Source organism: Terrapene carolina, unplaced genomic scaffold (assembly GCF_002925995.2).
Source record: "Terrapene carolina triunguis isolate 2854851 unplaced genomic scaffold, T_m_triunguis-2.0 Scaffold183, whole genome shotgun sequence".
NCBI lineage: Eukaryota > Metazoa > Chordata > Testudines > Emydidae > Terrapene > Terrapene triunguis.
Window position 1 is genome coordinate 2398867 of NW_020664534.1, and position 21283 is coordinate 2420149.

A 21283-nucleotide genomic window follows, 5' to 3' on the forward strand; every position below is an offset into this window, starting at 1 on the left:
GCTCCTTTTGGAAAGATATCACAACCCACATTTTTGCTCTGTTGCATAATTTCAGCATATCTGTTTGCTTGGGAAATGGGTGAAAAGCCATTTTTATTCAGAGTTTGGAGGGGGAGAAGGGTTATTACAGCAGTAAGGTCCAGAAGGACAACACCATGCCGATGACATTTCCTATGCCCATTAAGCGCTGATGAGACAATGACAGTGGAACAAAATCACTATGGAGGTTTTAAAATTTGTTAATTGAAAAATACATTACGATTAGTTTCTCGTACATGCGTTCACTCTGGATGAAAATGCAACTTGCTCCCTCAGCAGCACTCAATGCTACTGTGAAGTATATGAAACAAGGGTGAGAGCTTCACTTCCACTCCAGGCCCTTTTCCCTGGTTAGGAGGGAAGGAATGGCATAAAGGGGCTGTAAAAGCCCCCAACTCAGCCACAGGAGAATTCCCCCTGGTGTAAACACCATGGAAGACAATTGTAAGAATGCCTACTGCGGATACCTCCTAACAAGCCCTGGCATAGGTGGTGTATTGGGGATGGGACCGCACGATGCAATGCTGCAAAGATTCTGGGTGGTGCTGCAGCCCATAAGGTAAGCCCAGGAGGTTGCCATAACTTAAACAGGCCCTCTAAGGCTGTCTAAATGTTTGGGGCACCTTTCCAGTTCCCAGAGCTGCCCAGAATCAGGAGGGAGCAAAAGTGTCTCCCCACTGGGCTGCAAATTCTGCATCGTCTCCCCACTCTGCTGCAGCAATTAGAGACAGAACAAAATCTCACCACAAGGGTATGAAAGGAACAAATCACAACAACAGGGAAGAAGGGGGAGAGAGGAGAAAATGAGTCACCTTAATTATAGGCAGCAATAACTTTACAATTAAAGTAATAAAACTAAAGTCAATATTCCCTCCAGCAAGTGTTACTCTTACCTGGTAGTTGTGGACTTCAGGATTATTTTTTGCACTAAAATAAGACAAAGAAAAAATAGCTTTTCTGTAATTAAAACGGACAAAAATAAGAAAACTGATAATTTCCATTAATTAGTTTACTATGTGGGTGAACAAGATTGAGAACTTGATCCTTCAACTGGCTACACAAAGGAAAAGTTCTGTGCCTGTGTGGAGTTCCTCTAAGTCTAACGAGGATATAGAGAAGCACAGACATCCGCACTCATGGAGCCAGTTGCAGGATTGAGGCCTAAACTTCTCAGGAATATTGGAAACATGTTGGTACCAGGACAGATCTATCTTTTCGGGTCTTCTGCTAACAACAATGAAAACATTAACCCATCAGTCCTTCAAAATTCTGTAACGTAGCAGTCCATTTTAATAGTAGTAAGAGAACTACGAGTGAATTAAGAGATCCTTGCATATTACATTCCCCAAAAACAACAAAATGAAAATGACAGCTAAATAAACATCATTTCAGCCTCCCTTCTCCCCGGTATACTGTCTTGTACCTTTTATGACTACTAGAGACACCAACTTCCCAGATCCTGCATTATGCAAGTACATAATTTTATACAGAAGAGTAATCCCATTGACTTCAGTGGAACTACTCACATGTTTGCAAGAGCAAAGCCTTAAATAATACACCTCTACCTCGATATAACGCTACCCGATATAACACAAATTCGGATATAACGCGGTAAAGCAGTGCTCCGGGGGAGGAGGGGGGGTTCCACACTCCGGTGGATCAAAGAAAGTTCGACATAACGCGGTTTCACCTATAACCCGATAAGATTTTTTGGCTCCCGAGGACAGCGTTATATCGAGGTAGAGGTGTAGTATGAAAATGTCAAACATTCCAGAGTACCAAAACAGTTTGCAGAAAGTGTTACTTTTCTAAACTATATTTCTTCAAGCTTGTATGAGTGCTTGTCCTCATTTAGGGCTAAGTTCATGGCAAGTTTGAACTTTTTAAAAATACAAGGCATTTTTAATTTAATCAAGTGCAAAAAAAGTGTGAAAAATTTCTAACTGGAGAAAACCAACATTTTCCTCCACATTTCTGAGATTGATAAAACAAACATGGCCAAATTAAACTAAAAAATAACCCAAACCCACCATCCATTCCCTGGCTAACGAAGTAAGAAATGGCAGCTCAAAGGCTAATCCCTGCACTTAGGGATTCATAAAACAAGTACCTTCTTCACCATAACTCTACTGTTGCTACTGACACATTTCATTTAAAAAAAAAAAGGGGGGGGGGTGCGCAACACAACTGCCTAGCATAAATTAAGAGCTAGAAAAGTTAGTGTGGTTCCATGTACTCCTGATTTCACATGATTACGAAGTGACGATGAGTCGGTTACCACATGAAAATGCTAATTTAATAATACCTCTAATTCAGTTTTATGTAGCACAGTGCTCTGTTTTTAGAGAGGTATAACAAAATGTATACCCGATGTTACAAATTCAAAAGCATTAGTAGTTTGCTCAGCAAAGGTCTACTTGTACCACAGTGAACATTCAGGGGCAAAGAAAAGACTATTTATTTTAACTTACAAAGCAGCCACCGATAGTGTTAGATGCTCAACATAATGACAACAAGATCAGAAAGAAAATAAGCTCAATTTTGCTCCTACTTTCAAAGGTCAGAAATCCACTCAGACAAAAAGAAAAGCAAACACAGTTTCATACTTAGCCCCTGATCTCACACTGTGGTCAGCTAGCGCAGGTGCAGGATTCGGTGCTAGCCAACCCTGATGCAGGAACAGGGCCTAAGGACTCATTGCCAAACCGTAAGAATGAACACGCAATGAGAATCTGGATACACTTACCACAGTTGTGCTGCCTTCACAGGATTGTTTGCTTAAAAAAAAAAAAAAAAAAAAAAAAAGTTAATCAACATTTACCTTTGAAAGAGAACTTATTGCCCCGTAACTGTGGTTCTTTGAGATACTGTAGTCTAACTGTACCTCATATGTGCAAGACAGGAATATTTTTTTTGAGTAGCAGCATCTGTCAGGGCTGTGCATGTACTTTGTGCTCCCACATGAGGCAATGCAGTCACAACCCTCTCTCTGTTCCCTTGGGATTCAAAGCTAGTATTAGCTACGGACTCCAAAAAGCGGAGATAGAGGGCAGGTCATGGGATCCGCACTGACCCCACAGTTACTGTAGGGTAAGTAACCGATCTCTCTTCTTTAGTAGGTCAGTGTGGATCCCACTGTAGTTCACTGGCAGGCAGTAGTCTCTAAGGATGGTGCAGTGAGGAGCATTAGCTGAACCAAACAATGATTGAAGAACTGGTCTCCTGAACTCAGCATGAGCCCTGGCTGCCATGTCAAGGACATAATTTTTCACAAAAGTCAGTGGGTTACTCCATGTTGCAGATCTCAGAAGCAGGAAATTCCTGAAGCAGGCAGTAGATGCAGCCTGTGCCTCTGCGGAGTGAGCCTTGATGGACAAAGTGACCAGATTGCCAGCCAGCTGATTGCAGGTAGAAATTCACTGCATGATTCCCTTGGAGAGTCTCTCCGATGAGACAGAATGACCTTTGGATGGGCCAGAAATGGCCAAAAAGAGGTGTGCGAAGGGGGAGCCAAAACGGATCAGTCCTATCAAGGTAATATAGTAAAGCTCTACTTACATCCAAGGTATGTAGTTTCTTCTCTTCCAGAAATGAGTGCAGCTTTGGGAAGAAGACTGGTCTGGTAACGGATTGGATCAGGTGAAAATATGAGATGGAAGAATGTGTGTGGTGGTCTGGCCACGACAGCTTGGAGCTCACAAGCCCTTCAAGCGGAAGCAATAGCCAGCAGAAAGACTGCCTTGATAGTAAAATGTTGTATGGAGCATTCCAGCGTGGCTCACGGGGAAGCTCCATGAGCTTCAGGAGGATGACATGAGGTCCCACAAGGCAGACAGGTCTCTAACCGGAGGACAGATAGGAAGAGGGCCCTTAATTAACTTCAACATCATCGGGTGCAAGAAGATCGAGTATGACTGTTCTGGAGCATGATATGCTGATTCTGCTGCAAGGTGAACCCTGGCAGTATTGAGAAAAGAAGACCGAAGGGTGACCCAATAACAGTCTTCAAATATGTTAAGGGCTGTTATAAAGAGGATGGTGATCAACTGTTCCCCGTCACCTGAAGGTTGGCCGAAAAGTAACAGGCTTAATCTGCAGCAAGGGAGATTTAGGTAAGATAGTAGGAAAAACTTTCTTATTCTACTGGTAGCTAAGTACTGGAATAGGCTTCTAAGAGAGGTTGTGGAATCCCCATCATTGGAGGTTTAAGACCATGTCAAGGATGGTCTAAGTTTACTTGGTCCTGCCTCAGTACAAGGGGCTGGATCTGATGACATCTCAAGGTTCCTCCCAGCCCCACATTTCTATTATTCTATTCAGTCTGATGGCTCTCTGTTCCAGGATGCTCATATGTAAATTTAGTTTGTTCTGAGACCATGTTCCTGGCATCTGCAGGTGGTTCAAATGGGCATCCCATCCTGTCCCTGAAGCATCTATGATAAATGTAACAGTTAGGGAGAGAGCAGAGAATGGGATCGATCCCTTTCCGTATATTCACTGGGAGTAGCCACCCAAGAGAGCTCTTGTAGGACTTGGGGAGGATCTGTGGCTTGGAGCAGTGTGGCTCCCAGCTAGATGCCAAGGATACCCCTTCGCCAGAGGACGAAAGATGAGAGGGCTTCAGGTAGTGATACGGGATGCAGGGTTGCTCTCACACTGAATCCTGTTCCTCCTGATACTCTGATGTGTGTCTGGCCAGAGATGCTGAAGGGAGGAGTGACCTCTTCCTTGAGCAAAGTTGAGTCTGGCTTCTCGATGCCCAAGATGGTGGACCCCAATAACCCCAACAGGGCCACAGTAGTAAGAATACCACTGGCATTATCCAATCCTGTGCCATTCCCGAGGAGGTGGCTGGGGCAGAGCCTTGTTGAGGAATCAGGTGAGTCTCTCCATGGTGTCAGCCACTGAGCTGAGGGGAGAAGGTTCTCTACTTGAAGATGGAGAGAACATACGCCTTTGGTGACAGTGAGGAGGAGTAGACATCTTGTAGGGGGCTCTCTGCACTGGGATTTATACCAGAATTGGCAGGTGCTTCAGCACTGATGGTTGTTCCGGTTCTCCCCTAGGCTCATCCTCCATGGTCAATGTCGACACTGAAGGGTGCAGTCCAGAGGCTGTGTGTTGTTTCTCCTTATGGGAGAACACTGATCTTTGCCCGGAGTCTTTGCCTCTTTATTTGAAATGACTCCCCTCAGTGTTGGACTTTGATGGCACAAGTGCTAGTGCCGGATTTGATGTTGATGATGTTTCAATGTTGGGGGTGACTGTGCCGGTGATAGTTCCTTTCTTGGTGCGGTCTTCTCTGCACTGGGTTTAGGTGTAGCCTGTCTGCTGGAGGAATGCTGGATGACACTGGCTAGTCCAGTAGCAGGACCTTGGAGCTCATCTCCTCGGGATCTGAGGATACCTTCATGAATTGTTCCAGAAGGTGTAGTTTGAGCTTCATCTCATGTCCTAGTGGAAAATGGCAGATACACAGAGCACTTGCTAGGTCTGTGCAACTCACTTAGACAAAAGAAGCTCCTATTGTGCCCCCGCTGCAAAATGGACAGGGCTGTACAGGGTGTATATACGGGGGATCAGCACGGTGTGTGTGTGTGTGTGTGTTGAACTATCAATACTGGGTTCAGATGGGTTGATGTGATTTGCAGCGGTCAAAAAAAATCAAGGTAATCAAAACAGAGTTCTGAAGGTTTTCTGAAGGTTTTCTGAAGGTTTGCAGAAATTGTAGCCAAAGCTAAGAACTAGTAGGTCGGACATTCCACAGGTTCAGTGCCACAAGCAGTCAGAGGGAATGAGGGAGAGTCACGGCCACGCCGCTCTTTATACGGTCATTCAGGTCCATGAAAAGGCACAGGGTGCACGTGCAGACTTTGCTACTCAAAAAAAAAAATTAAAAAAAATTCTGCTCTCACATGCATGAGGTGCATGCACGTCTACAATGGGATCCACACTGAGACAGACTCAGAGAATGATAAATACCACAGTTTTATAAGATTGTTTTGTAGCTGACATAAGCACAGTGGAAACAAAAATGGGACCAGTAACCCCGTAGATGCACACATAGAGAAGTACCTCTAGATGTGGTTCTCCCCATTCCCATGCAGAAAGGGAAAGGGGAGAAAGTCAAAAGGGTTGCCAACCCGACACATTCCAAAATCACAAATCAGTCACACAAAAATAATTGTCCAATGTAGCTCCAGGTTTGCACCTGCAGCTGAGCTCGCAGGTGCCCAGGGAACGTATAACTCTGGCTGAGGATGGGGAAGAAGACAAGACACAGGAATGGTGAAGGATGGGAGAGGATGCAGGAGACACAAAGGATAACACAACAAAACTGACTCAGGGGAAAAGTTGCTACCTTTGATTTTTCAGCTGGTGACTCATTTGGTTATGCTCGTCATACTGAGCTATAATTTTGTTTGGTTTGAATATGGTCATCTATACACCAGTAGAAATTCTGCAACATGTATGTGTGGCTATGCTGTTAATGAGCATACAATTAGTTTAATGAATATGTATAATTCAAGTGGGTTAAATAAAAACCCCACCTTTAAAAGTTGAATGCCTTCGCGATGGATACCGTTTGCTGGGTTTTCTTTCAAATGTACTGGTTCTGCGTAACCTGGATCCATGTGTTGCTTGATACTCTGTTCGACCACTAAAAAAAAATGTTTTTTAGTTAGAGAGAGTGACTTAACTCCACCCTTACTTCGTGCTTATCAAACATGCTTAGAGAAACCAAGGTGCTTTGCAAAGAGTAATAAATAAATAAATAAATAAATAAATAATCTTGGAACGAACTGGACAAATCTTGTATTTTTGTGCTGTGTCTTCTTGTGTCCTCAAATAAATACAAATGCCCAGTTATTTCATGAAATACCTGAATCTGAAGCGTGAACCCAGCCTTATGAAGTCAGATCTGCTAGATTTACTGTTTGCTGGTATTCGCAGTCTGAAGAATGCATGGTGTTCCACAGCACATTTCCACAAATGTTTGCATGTTTTTGCATTGTCTAACCGGAAAACAAATGTGTGCTCTTGTTCTCTGCCCTAAATGCAGAAACAAAAAAACTTTGGCAGTTGGCAAGCATGATATTTGTTAATGGCTAACACAAAAGAGAAAGGGCCTGATCCAACAAGGCACTGAGCCCCTTCAGCTTCTGGTGGCCAACAGGAGTTGAACGTACTCAGCCCTTCAATGGATCAGGTTCCAAGTAAGGGGGGGAAAATTACCTGTTCATCATCTTCTACGACCACAAGTGTTAATTTGCTCTTTTTGAAGTCCATTTTAGTGATTTTAGGCCTACACATACAGGAAATAAACAGGCATTTTATAAATTTAGGATTTTTAGTTAAAGAAAAACAAACAAAATGGTATATAAGAGGGTTTACAATAATGGGACATCTGACCTCATAATGTATTTAAAATATAAATATATGTTTAACAAATCACTTTAGATTTTGTTGAAACATAAATTGACCTAGTCGGAAGCATGTATCTTAATCTATTTTGATATTGCAGAATCAATCTCCCTTCTTAAATCCACCACACTATACATTCAAAGCAAGCCAAAACTCATTATTTAAAAGGGGAAGGATTTCAGCAGTTAAATTGGGATATAAAGCAAAAAATGAATTACCAAAAAAATAAACCTATTTTGTTTGCTCCTTCAAAGATCAATATGCCTGTTGGCGTAAGTCCAAGTGCATAATCACATCCGTCTCTTCCCTACAACCAAACACATGATGGAATAATCAATATGCAGTCACTAGCACAAATCTTAATATGGTAGTAACTCAAAACTTTTGTTATAACACATAGTACCAAAGTCTGTTCGCATGTTTTAATAGTAGAGAATTATGACCTGTTTATAAAGAGATTCACATTCTTCTATTTACAGTCTCTTCCACTCCCCACAGAAATAAATGACAATGTAGGTCTTACCTTAACCACATGCATATCTACACCATACATTTCCAACCATTTAGCTTTGTTCAAGTAGCACAATTCAGCCTGTGCTGGGGTTTTTCCCCTGTGAAAATAAAATGGAAAATGTGCTTTAGTTTGCAATAGAATACTTTCTTATATACAGTATAACTCCCCTTTTCATCCATTACCCAGGCTCCCCTGCCTAGGACCCTGACTCTGCAAAGCATTTAAATACATGCTTAACTTTATGCATGTGCTTAGTCCATCCCTGTTCAGTAAACTATTTAAACACAAGCTTAATTGCTTTCTATATAAGCTGGGTCTTAATTAGAGGCTTAAATGCTTTGCTGAATTGGGGCCTAGAAGACTACACATAGACTCCATGCAGCTGAATTCATACACAGCAGAACTTTTTCATTTTAGCCATCCTGCATTCTTACCATTGAATGCAATCTCCTTTTACCCAATCACGTAGACTTGATAAAGTGATTGGTTTACATTTAAATGCTGCCAGTTGCATGCAAATACGATCTTAATTTCTACAAAGAAAGTGCATAACTGGCTGGATATACAGTACACTAATATAAAAACTTTCTAATAAACATTGTGCCACAGCAGCACCTGCATTGATTACACCATACACCTTCAATTAGTGAAGTGTTTTTCAAAACAATTTCAAAACTCAGACTTTCAAAGCTGTTAAGGAATTGGGCATCAAATATTTTTAGGGGCCCTGAAAATCTCTTGCAAGTAGTGGCCGTTGGTCCGTGCCTCCACCCTGGACTTTCACATGCTCAGCACCGAGGATATAAGGGTAGGTGCAGACTGACTGCCTTTCCAGCTCCTTATCTACCACGAATCCAGTCATGGGCCGAAGCAGAGGGGAAGGAGGGTGAGTAGTGGAATATAGATAGGGACCACACATCTGAGAACTTGTAGTTACAGGTAAGTAACCTCCATTTCTTCTTCAAGGGCCAGTCCCTATGCGTGCTTCACACATGAGTGACTGGCAAGCAGTCCTCAATAGGAGGAGGGGGTTGCGAGGATACAGGAGGTATAGATGTCTGTAACACTGCAATTCCAAAGTCTGTGTCAGCAGAAGAGGCTTGAACCAGAGTGCAATGCTTTGTGAAAGTGCGTATGGAACTCCAGGTTGCAGCCTTACAAATGTCCAACTAGGGTGAACAGACAGCAAATGTGAAAAATCAGGACAGGGGGTGGGGGTAATAGGAGCCTATATAAGAAAAAGACCCCAAAATCGGGACTGTCCTTATAAAATCAGGACATCTGGTCACCCTATGTCCAACAGAGGCACTTTTCAAACTGTTGCTACAGAGATTGCCTGTCCTCTAGTGGAATGGAGTCTCACTCCATCCGGGTGAGGGAGATGCATGTGACCTTAACAGCATCACAGTGCAAGAGGCTTATTGGTATCTGATAGGGAGGTTCTGCTGACCTGACCAGTTCAGTGTACCACAACTCATTAATGTCAAACTGTATCAGCTACGTGTCATGTAAGGTAGAACTAGAAAATTAACAACACAGATGTAAATTAATATTCTTGCATGGTGTATATACAGTAAACACCCAAGAGACCATATGAAGGAAATGTGGAACTAAAAAGTGTTTACACCAGACAGGTCTGGGGAGTGGGTAAGCAGGTTTCTCCCAGACTAAGGACAAGCTGATGCCTTCAGCAGGTGTAATCAAAATTGATTAGCAATCGCTGGCAAGTAGCCATTCATTTGCATTGCAAAGAGCAGGAACAGATCAATTTGCATTTTTGAAAAAAAATGGGGGCGAAACCAGCATAGGACTTCCTTCACCAGGCTCCAGGTCTCCTTTCTCACAGCTTGAATTTTATTTTATTTTGGAGGGCAAGCTTCAGAAGAATCCATTTTAAAGGTTAATTGGACTATAAAAGAGAGGGTCAAAGAACATCAAGTGACCTTTCACTTAAGGTGACAAAGGAACCGAGCACTTTGAACGTTGCGGAAGAAGATGACCGGAGGGGTAGGGCAGCCATCTAGTTGGTAGGGAGCATGGTAAGAATCTTACCTTGACATAAGATGGTAGTTTTGTTAGGTCTTAGCCTCTAAAAAGCATTTTTCACTTTTATTTCCTTGTAACCATTTCTAACTCTATCCTTTATACCTGAACTCACTTGAGATCCTATCTCCTTTGGCTAGTAAACTTGTTTTACTTTTTAATCTAAACAAATCCAGTGTTGTGTCTGAATTGAAGTGATTACTAACTCCACTTAGAGTGATAAGCTATGCAGTTTGTCTCTTTAGAGGAGCAAACAAACCTTATTATTCCTCTAAATGGTCCAGGAAAGGGCTAGATATTGCAGAGCACATTAATTTTGGAAAATTTGGGATGAGGGGTGTTGGAGTTAATCTTACCACGTGTAACCAAAGAGCTGGTGCGTACCTGGAGTGTAGCAAATAGGCTGCTGGAATCAGAGTTGCTGGTCCAGGGTTGCTTATTACGCAGACACTCAGTGCATGCTTGTATGCTGGCTGGGAGCATCCAGACAAGAGAATTACAGCAGCATAGCAATTTAAAGCACCTACGGTTACAGGCAGATGGTATCACAACCCCTCACTGGGCTGGACTGGACCCCAGAATGTGACAATGTGCCAACTGATAGAAAAGGAGGATACAACCAGAAATCCACGGAGTATCTGAGCTGATATGACTTCTCCGTGTCCACTCTGCTATAGCAACGAATAGTCTGGGCGATTTCCCAAATGGTTTCATTTTTTGCAGGTAGAATGCCAATGCTCATCAGACGTCAAGAAAATGGAGTCTCCTTCCTCACTGGAGGCATTCAGGAAAAATACCAGTGCGTGAATCAATTGGTTTATGTGGAACTCAGGAATTACCTTTGGGATGAACTTTAGGTGGAGGTAAAGGGATACCTTTTCTTTATGAAGTATAGTGTATGGTGGGTTGGGCCATGTAATGGCAACCAGGAAGGTGACCTTAACAGACTGGTGGGACATTAAGAACATGGCCAGTGATTCAAAAGGTGGCCCGGTGGTAACTCCCACTCATAATTGGGGATGAAATGCCTCCTGAGGCTGTCCACCAGTGAGTTCTGAGTGCCTGGGAGGTGCATCACACAAATTGTGATGTGGTTCCAGATACACCATAAGTTGACTGCCTCTGTGTGCACTGCAAAGGATTTTACCCCTCCTTATTTGCTGTTATAGAAAACAGTTGTCATGTTGTCTGACATTATCCAAATGTGTCAGGATCATATGAGCGGGAGGAATGCACTGCATGCCTGTCTGACTGCACTTGGTTCCAAAAGATTGATACGCATCCCAGGTTTCCACGGTGTCCATGTATCTTGTGATGTGACTCTGCCCATGTGGGCTCACCAGCCTACGAGGGATGCCTCCGTGATTATCATCATGTTGGCTGTGTACGTGTGCACGAGGCAGGGTAGGGGTAGGAAAGGGACTCCAATGCACACAATTTGGGGGTTCTGAGTGAAGCCCTGATATTGACTGGCACTGTCACGGTGTTCATGCTGTGTGTGGCGAATATACCAACCAGAGCCAGGCTTGCAAACAATGGAGTTGCAGTCTAGCAAATGACCTTACATACGAGCAGGAGGCCACGTGACTGAGCAAAGACAGACAGATCTGGACTTTTGTTCTGGGTTTGGGCATGACTTGGTTTATCAGACTGCTCATGACTAAGAATCTGTCTGCAGGGAGGGAGGCTCTTGCTTGCAGTCAAGTCCAGGGTCACGCCTATAATGTTGATGAGCTGTGTGGGGGTCAAAATACACTTTTCCATGTTTATGCAGATTCCCAAGGATGCCAGCAGGCAGAGAAAGGACAAAGTTGCCAACTGAACTTCCAGAAGGGATCTGACTGTAAGAAGCCAGTCGTTCCAATAAAGGAAAATGATGTAGCCATTTCATCTCATCTGTGCTACCACCACTGAGAAGATCTTGGTGAAGACCTTGGGTGCTGTTGTCAGACACAATGGGAGTCCTCTGAACTGGGAGTGTTCCTGTCCTACAAGAAACCTGAGGAACCTGTGGGTCAGGTGAACATCCACAGGAAAGTAAGCATCTTTCATGTCGAGAGCTGCTCATCATACGTCTTTTTTCCAAGCAGGGAATTACTGAGGCCAACTTAACCATGCAGAATTTCAATTTGTGAATATAAACATTTAACTGATGTAGGTCGAGAATGGGCCTCCATCCTACCTCTTTCTTGCAAACTATGAAATTGTGGGAGTACAACCCTTTCCCTGGATGCTGAGGTGAAACTTGCTCTATAGGTCCTCGTTTGAGGAGCAAGTCTACCTCCTCGTTTGAGGAGGATCTTCTCATGAGAGCAGACCCTGAATAGGGGCCAGAAAGGGGGCTTCTGAGGAGGTGGAGAAAGAAATTTGATGGTAGCTAAAGTGGATGATATCTCGTACCCACTTGTCTGTTACAGCCCTCCAGTTGTGGGCAATGTATGCTAGGCAGCCACCAAAGGGGAATTTGGAAATAGGTGAGGATGATATCATCATTATGTTGCAACTCCCCAGAGTCCGGTCAAAAGTAGCCTTTAGCCGGTGGATAAGGCTGGGTAGCTGTCGTTGAGGGATGGGGCTGCATACCTTGGCCTCTAAGCTCTTGGATGCTTGCATGGTGGTTCATATGGTCGTTGGTGCTAGAAAGGCTATGGAAGAGGTCTCAGCTTACATACCTGTTTATGATGCTTCCTCTGTGATGCTGGCAGACCAAATGCCAGCTCATGCCAAAGTTCCCATGTCTCAATTGAACACTGACAAACACATAGCTGGAACCAGTCTGGCTCAACTGTGCGTTAGTATTGTTAAAATAGATATTAGAATTACAAGAATGTGTTTAGACTTTACTGAATGCTTGTAAATTGCTGCATGCATTAATCTCACTTATAACATCTGTATCCCATATTGGGAGGTTGTATTGTGAACCTCTGTGACTGTAAATTAGTGTGAAGGGCTGATCTTAAATAGAAGGTGCTATGTCCTTCCCAAGAGGCAAGCTCCATTGACCAGACAGACTATTGTTTGTTGTTCTGCTCTCTCCCCCATAAAGATGAGTCATGCACGTGGATTCCTCCTTATCAGCTGAGTTTGCAGCTCAGAGCACAGGGTAGGAAAGGATAAAACCCCCCAACATAGGTATCTCTATGCTGCTTGGACTCTGGAAGGCAAGGTTTTTCCAGGCATAAGCAAGAGATTGCCAGCTGCTTAGCCTGGGTTAGCCCTAAAGGACATATAGAACTTGTTGATTATACATGCTTCTATTACCTTTTGAAATTAAAGAATCTAACTAACTCATATATATATGTTTACCTGCTTTAACCTTGCAAATAACTCTGTTTTCCCCCCTATATAATAAATCTTTAGACAGTTTATTATAAGACTCCATATTAAGGCTGTTGTAGTGCCTGAGGAGTTTACACTTGATAATTGGTTGGTGAAAGCTAAATATAGAACACCACAACCAATTTGGGGTTTGTGCCCTGCTTCCTAACAGTCTGCCTTGAGGTTGGTACTCATGCTCTTCAGTCGGTACTCATGTTCTTCAGTCATTGCAAGCCTCTTTGGGGCCGAGGTATAAATGACCAGGAAGTCTCATCCACTGCAGCTTGCAGTGAGGTTTTAGCCACTAGTCTATCTTCCTCAGTAAGGGCTTGGAATTCCGCCTTGTCTTCCTGGGGGAATTTTATCTTGGAATTCCAGGAACTTTGTGTAGTTCATAAAATAATATTTTGCTAACAGGACCTGGTAGCTAGAGATTCTGAACTGGAGACTGGTGGATATAAATACCTTCCTCCCCAGAAGGCCCAGGTGTTGTCTGCAGCAATGGTTTTAGGGTGTTGCTATCTGGATCTTTCTGTGGCTGCTTGTACTGCTAGGGAGTTCAGGGCTTGGTGGGTAAACAATAATTCTGCCCCTTTCACAGGCACAAAGTAATATTTCTCAGCCCTTTTAGTCATAGAAGTACAGGTTGCTGGTGTATGCCATACCATTCTAGCTGGTTCCATACTGGCCTCATTCACCAGGAGAGCTACCTGATTGGTCTGGTGGGCTGCAGAATATCCAAGAGTTTGTGCTTCGTATCTTGAACTTCTTCTAATGGGATCTGAAGTTCTGCTGCTGCCCTCTGCAATAGTTACTGATATTGCCTATGGTCATCAGGCAGGAATGGTGAAGATGGGGCAATTGCCTCATCAGGTGAGGAAGAGGATATGCTTGTTGATATCACCTGATCCGGCTCATCATCTTCCTCCTCCACATATTCCTGAGAAGCCAGATGCTGTTGTCAAGGAGGAGAGGGACAATGTGACGCTCTTGTCGAGTGCATGGATCTGGGTGACATGCATAAGGATCCCCCAGACCCCAATAGGGTCACTACGATGGGTCAAAGGCTGTTTGGGAGGGGGTAGTGGTGGTGGTGGCAAGGCATTATATACGAGAAATCTCTTGGAGGGTAATCCTACCTGAGCCCAGGACAGGTCCAAGAAATTCTTGAAGTCCTGTCTATGCTAACCTCCCTAGGTAGGTGATGGTTCATCCTGGACATAGGATTCAGCAGATGAGAAAGCAAACTCCATTGGCAGTACTGTCAATGACGGAGGAATCTGTGGCTCCTAGACAGACTAGGGGAGTAACTTATTCTCCTTGAGGTGGCTCCTTTTCTGGGGTCAAAATGTCACTCAGAAGGATTGGACCCAAAAGTAGAGGACATTGTGGGTCCAGGGTAGTATATATCTCAGTCTGTCCTGATGTTCTAGACGTCCCAGTTGTGGGTTTTCACCAGATCTGGTGCCACGACAGACAGTGGTTGGTGGATCCCTATGGGGCCAGGCTGGTTCTGTCAGAGAAAGAGTTCCATCTAGAGCTCTTGGTTGGTACAGGTAGTTGTTGGTCTTCTGGCTAGAGATCACAGTCAGCATCAGTGTCAGTGCTGGGGCTGGTACCATTGGAGCTTTGTTCCTGCACACTTTTACGTCATGGTCCGGAGGCTTATGCAAACCTAAGTCCTTGGGACCTGCACATGAAGACTCAACTGACTTGGAAGGAGTCGAGGAGGGATCCTTCTTCTGGAAACAGACTTAGAGGGGGATCTGTTTTTATGTCTCTGACAGTGCCCCCTTATTTTCTTGACAAGACCAGCTTAGAGTTAGCTGATCTGACCTCTACTCCAGAGCTCATGCTCAAAAGTGCGATGCTCAAGGACTGAGATTGACATACAGGAAGGCATCCCGAGTCTGGATCTGACTGAAGTCTTATGGCTTTCTCCATGAAGTGTTTCCTCAAGCAAAACTCTCATCCCTCTTGGTTCTGGAGTGGGAGGAAGCAACAGATCGTGAATTTGGTGGAGATTTGTGCACCAATGCAATAAAGAGAGAGAAGAAGAAGCGAGGACAGGACACAAAGTTTTTAAATCCCAGAATTCTGAGCATAGTCCTACTCCCAAAAGGGGAGACAGAGAGAGTCCTCAAGGTTGGGAAAACTAAGCTACACTAACTATACAGAATACTATAAAACTCTATAAAAACACTACCAGATTATATACAATTATATATAACAGAGATGAAGACAGTGCAAGGATACCTCCAGATACAGAGGATTCCGACTCAGGCCTTGCAGCAGTAAGAAAAAACCGAAGAGGCGGTCAGTCTGTACCTCCCCTTATATCCTCGGTGCTGAGCACAAGGAGTTCCCAGGTGCAGACACGGACGAATGGACACTACTTGCAAGATTTTCACTCTCAGGTGTATGGTAGAATACACATAGGGACCAGTAATAAAAAAAACTTTGGTGTTATGGGGCCTAATTTTTAAACTGGGCTTCCATTTCTGAGGGCACAAGTTTGCATCCACAGTTCGTTCATGCTTTTTAATGACGATTTGTTTGCGGGAGAACAATTGTACTACACAAATGGAGACTTGGTTTGAAAACCACGCTTGACTTCAATGTAATGTCATCGGAGTCCATAACAAGCTCAAAGATTCCAAGAAGCTATACTAAGCCAAACTCCCATTTCTCAAAAAAGTGACTTATCAGAAAAAAATAAAATTGCATGCCTCTAATTTGTGGTCAGTTTCTATGACAGCATGAGAAAAGCAAGTTACAAAACTGCACATTAGTGCCTCTATATCCATTTGTTAAGAAGAGAGTATTAAAGTTCAAAATGTCCAAGTTATTCCTTTTCCATTACGGCTAATTATCTCTTACTCCACTGAATTGTTGCCATGTAACTGGTTATAGCTGCAAATAGCACAGTACTACTGCAACAATCCAGAATCTTAAGTGCTCCAAAGTTTTAGAAAAACTGCATAGTGGCTAATACAATCTTCATAATTTCCAATAGTCAAGTTCCCTTTGACCAAAGGGGACTCAATATTTTGGCTTTAAGATGAAGATTTCTGAGCTAAGACATTCCTGGTTCATGTCTCAATTTCATCCTCATCCAAAAAACCCCACAAAATAACACACACAGGCTGGGAGGGTTGGATTTAGGCTTCTGGTTTGATACTAAATACCTGAAATCTTTGAAAGATTGAGTGTGTGGGCAAAAATAGATCTTTGACAATGCTACCTTAACTACAAATTAAGTGAAGGAGTCTTGCTTGCTTAAGTGAAGGAGTCTTGGAAGGCATGAAAATTCTCACTTGTGGAAAATGAACTCCTTCAACACAGGTCAAGGAGAAAAAATGGAGCCAAAATGCTGAAACTTGCAATTAACTTAACCACACAGCCCTGCCTGATGTTAATGCCTGCCACTTCTTTAAAGGGGTTCTAGAGGTCTCTAGAAAACCCCTAAAACAACACACATTGAGACTGTTTGACCCCAAAACAGGGGTCTAGGCAGCAATATTTGATTTTGGAGAAGAATCTCTTGTGTAACTTTATTATAACTGACACCACCACACAGGTACCATACCTGCACTCTTTCCATTTCTGAAAGATATCAAATTCCATAGCTTCAGTCTGGTTTGGTGTAAATCTGAATTCAGACACTAGTTCTGGTGTGTGTTCTGGGTGCTCACACTCTCCAAGTTCAGCTGGAATCATTCAGAAAGCCAGAAAAAAGGTCACTCTGTCACCACAAACATTAAAAAACAACTTGCTTCTACAAAGATACTTCCATATCCCCGTTTAGCAGCCTACTGAAGAAGTTTTAGAATATACATTTGTTGTTGTCATCTGTATAAGTACTTAAGTTCTGCCATCTCAAATTACAAATCAGACTAGAAACTCTATAGGAAAGTTTAGGACACAGATTCAGAATTCTAAACACATGAAATACTGCTCTACTTCTTGCATTTAAGGGATTTCAAGAGGAATATAATTTCAATTCAAAACAGATCAAATGCACTACTTTTACATGCAAGGTTACTCTGCATTTCCTTTAATTGAAACATGTATTTTTTCCATCACTAAGTAGTGTTTTCCATGATTGCATATTTCTTCCCATATTGTATATATGGAAATGTAAAGATACAGTAGCTAGTGTCAAGAAATTGATTATAGCATTTTCTAAACCCCCAACACTATCATAATTTTCATGTCTGTAGTACATATTTGGGAAGAGCTGTTTTGTTTTGTTTTTTGAAGGCACAGATTGAGCCTGGTATTGATCCTGCAAGGTGTTCAGCACCCTATAATTGAGATCAGAACCCTACTGAATTGAGCCCCGACCTCCTATACGTATGGTGAGAAATTTCCCACATGGTTCCATGAATGTCTGACCTATACAAATAATTTGCAATTTAACTGCTTCAGTACTGTTTAACATATATGCAGCAAACATGCATCCCCAATGCTACCACATACAAATGACACATGCCTACATATGTGCTAATGTTGGTGCTTTAATGGGTACTTTTAGTAAAAGTGATGGACAGGTCATGGGCAATAAACAAAAATTCACGACCCCATGACCTGCCCATGATTTTTACTATATGCCCCTAACTAAAACTTGGGCTGGAGGACCACAGGTAGGGGTGGTCTGGGGGCACTGTGGGTGCTGAGGGGGGTGGCCCGGGACCCCCGCTATTATGGGGGAGGAGGCGGGTGGTGTTGCACGGCCAGGGACCCCCACTGGCACTAGAGGGTGTGTGTGTGCGCGCGCGCGGGCAGTGGTGCACAGCCTGGGACCCATGCTTGGGGGGGCAGGAAGGGAAACGCTGCGCGGGATCCACGCTGGTGCTGGGGTGGGGGGCCAGGCGCAACCCGGGACCCCTGCTGGTTGGGCGAGAACCACAGCCAATGGGAGTTGTGGGGGCAGCGCCTGCGGCCGCGAGCTACATGCCAAGTCCCCAGGCCTCTCTGCCTAGGAGCTGCAGGGATATGCCGGTGGGAGCCGGGGAGGCCCCCCACCCCCCAAGGTAAGCAACGCCCACACCCCAAACTCCCTGCCCCAGCCCTGAGCCCCCTCCCACACACCCAAACTTCTGCTGCTGGCCCAGGGTCAGCACAGGCCGCTGCAGAAGTCACAGAAAGTCACAGAGTCCGTGACTTCTGTAACAGACACGTAGCCTTATTTATAATGCATCTGCGTTCTTGCTGCCATGAACAACGAAGGAATTAAGAAAGTCAGTTCTGTTGAAGAAAATCTACTATTGCTTCATGTGAACATTACACATAAAAGTTGCAGAAATACAGAATAGAAAGACTATTTACATGGAAAAATAGTCTTTTTGAAGATAAAAAATGATAATGAATTATTTTAAGTGATCAAGGACACCCAGATTAATTGTTAGCCAACAATTAAATTTATGACCAAATAGATTAAATTTATGACCAAATTTTAGGGTTCCTAAAATATTAAATATAATGTCACATGTATATTTTTTGCTCAACAGTATTTTCCAATGTGAATTACAACAGTAAAACATAGACACAAGTTTTCACAGAGACATTTGACAACTCTGCTGCTGTTTTGTGTCTGACAGAAGTCAGAAGCCTCTGATGCTGATAAGGTTAAATCAGCGGAGCCAGTTTTGTACATTTAGCTTCCCTGGCTGGCTCAACAGAATGCAAATTTGTTGACATTTGAGGCATAGTCCTAGGTCCATCTCTTTTCTCAGGTTTTTACTGGAGGTTCAGGGATGAGGATGGCTTATTTTGGAGTGTGTTCTTTTTATATACATATTGTAGTCTAAAAATTATGTATCTGCATTCTAACGTGTAAATAGACAAATTATAAATAAATGCACCAACTGGTGGATGCATTTTAAAATAAGGTAGCTACCCAGGTGTCTTTAAAAAGTGTAAAATTATTTCACCTGTAGAGACACCACTGTCTCTTTAATGTAGAAAGAAAAATAAATGCGTAATAGGATTTTATAATGTGATAATGCAAACAGACAACTTGAGATATTTAAAATATATTAGAAAGAGTTCACTTGTTGGTTTCAATTAGTAGCTCAGAAATGCAGCTGGTTAAGTGAATTGTGTCAGAGTGACCTTAAATATATAATTTAACGTATTGTACCAATTATTTTAGACTGAATAAAACCAAACTTTAAATACTATATAAAGTGGAAGTTGCAATACAGGAGAATTCTAAAGCAGCTACAAAAGCATGAATAGATGCTTCTCTCCAGATTTTTCTTTGCATTGTCTTTGAGATGTAAATTGTACTTTTGTAAAGAAAATACCAGCTCTTAAGGCAGTTAGTTGAAACAATAAAAGAATTAATCTAATAGAACAATATTATTCATGAACCAGCCATAACGGTGAAGTAAAAATAGAGTCTTGGTTAAGAGAAAGAATTTGGCCCCCATTTAAAATGATTAACACACCAATTCCTATGTGACCTGCCCTTTTATCATCCTGCTCACCCTTAAAAAAGCCACACTAAAAGATACATTTAAATTTTGGGTGAAGTTTAAACTACTGAGGAGGGAATAATCATTTTACAGTTCTTTAAACTCCTCTGCTTATTTACAAGTCTCCAATATCAATATAAAGGAAAGAAATATACAAGAAATTATCCAAAAATTGTAATTCTAATATCTGCAGAGAGAATTCAATATTACAGTGCCAACGTATGACGTTATTTTAGAGAAAGTTACTATAAGTACCTCCAAATAGAGAAAAATTGATTGGATCAAAGAAAAAAATGCCATCACCATTTATAAGTACTTTGTTTTGACATACAGTTTTTAAAATATTGGTTTTGATACTGGATAAGAAAAATTTCTTTTACGATACTGGTAATGCCGTAAATGGATGACCTGCTCTATTCCTTTTCTTAGTAGAGATATAATTCTCCATATCTTTGATTACCAGAACTGTAGACATGTCAAGCTGTTCTATGAACAGTTCTCCTTGTCTAAAATTGTGATGAAGTTACCGGTGCTTGTGATATTCTAGAGTCTCCACAGATAAAAATAAGTGCATAACAATTTGAAGTTAATGTGGGCTCTGGACTTTAACCCGGAAGGTCCATGTTGAGAGAGTAAAGAAGCAACATGAATGAAAAGAAAAGGGAGTAAAACAATTCCTTTACCATCTTTGTGTACGTTCACAGTATGAACAAAACTGTGCAATATGGATCACAATTTCATGGGAAATGATGTTATTGTTATTATTACTACTTTTGCCTGGTCTTGTCTTCCCTGAATTTTGTTCCTAATCCTAGGTTGAATTGAACCCAAAATTTCATAGTCAATCTAATCCAAAACCACTAATTGGTCCCAAAACACTCAATTTGAAGGATCCAAAGCCCATTATATTTAATGGAAAGACTCTTTTTGACCTGAGTGGACTTTGGACCATGCCCAATATTAGGCCTATGCTCAGTCAAGCCATGGCACATAATTTCAAAACAATGAACTTGAACTGAGTTTCATTACAAAAGTTTCACAAATGTCTGATTGTGAGTCAGAGATTCTAAAACTCAGCAAATTTATGATACTAATGACTAACCACAATAAAAATAGCTGCCACTTAAACAAATGTACTGTCAATTAATGCCTATTCATGACAAAAGGGAAAAATATGTGAAGAAATTGTTGGTCAACTTTTTAAAATAAAAGGTTATGCAAATTACTTCTAAATAGTCACATACCTTGAAGACATAGAGCTGCTAGTTCCACAGCAGTATCATACGGACATTTCAGTCTTTAAAGAGATGAAACAAACAATAAAAATATGTCAAGTATCAGAGGGGTAGCCGTGTTAGTCTGAATCTGTAAAAAGCAACAGAGGGTCCTGTGGCACCTTTAAGACTAAGAGAAGTATTGGAGCATAAGCTTTCGTGGGTGAATGCCCACTTCATCAGACGCA

The 21283-nt window shown here is 42.3% G+C and overlaps 1 protein-coding gene across 1 annotated transcript in view; it reads right to left on the reverse strand.

Annotated features, from left to right (window-relative positions):
* The window catches only part of EPB41L4B (erythrocyte membrane protein band 4.1 like 4B), a 137432-nt gene that overhangs the window by 6381 nt on the left and 109768 nt on the right, over nucleotides 1–21283 (reverse strand). Inside the window, exons 6-14 of the mRNA XM_024209267.2 lie at nucleotides 21066–21118; nucleotides 16929–17049; nucleotides 7988–8075; nucleotides 7683–7771; nucleotides 7276–7345; nucleotides 6923–7092; nucleotides 6591–6700; nucleotides 2786–2816; nucleotides 933–966 (exon numbers count right to left, since the gene is read on the reverse strand). Of these exons, the coding sequence (XP_024065035.1) occupies nucleotides 933–966; nucleotides 2786–2816; nucleotides 6591–6700; nucleotides 6923–7092; nucleotides 7276–7345; nucleotides 7683–7771; nucleotides 7988–8075; nucleotides 16929–17049; nucleotides 21066–21118 (766 nt within the window). The remainder of the gene's footprint in view (nucleotides 1–932; nucleotides 967–2785; nucleotides 2817–6590; nucleotides 6701–6922; nucleotides 7093–7275; nucleotides 7346–7682; nucleotides 7772–7987; nucleotides 8076–16928; nucleotides 17050–21065; nucleotides 21119–21283) is intronic.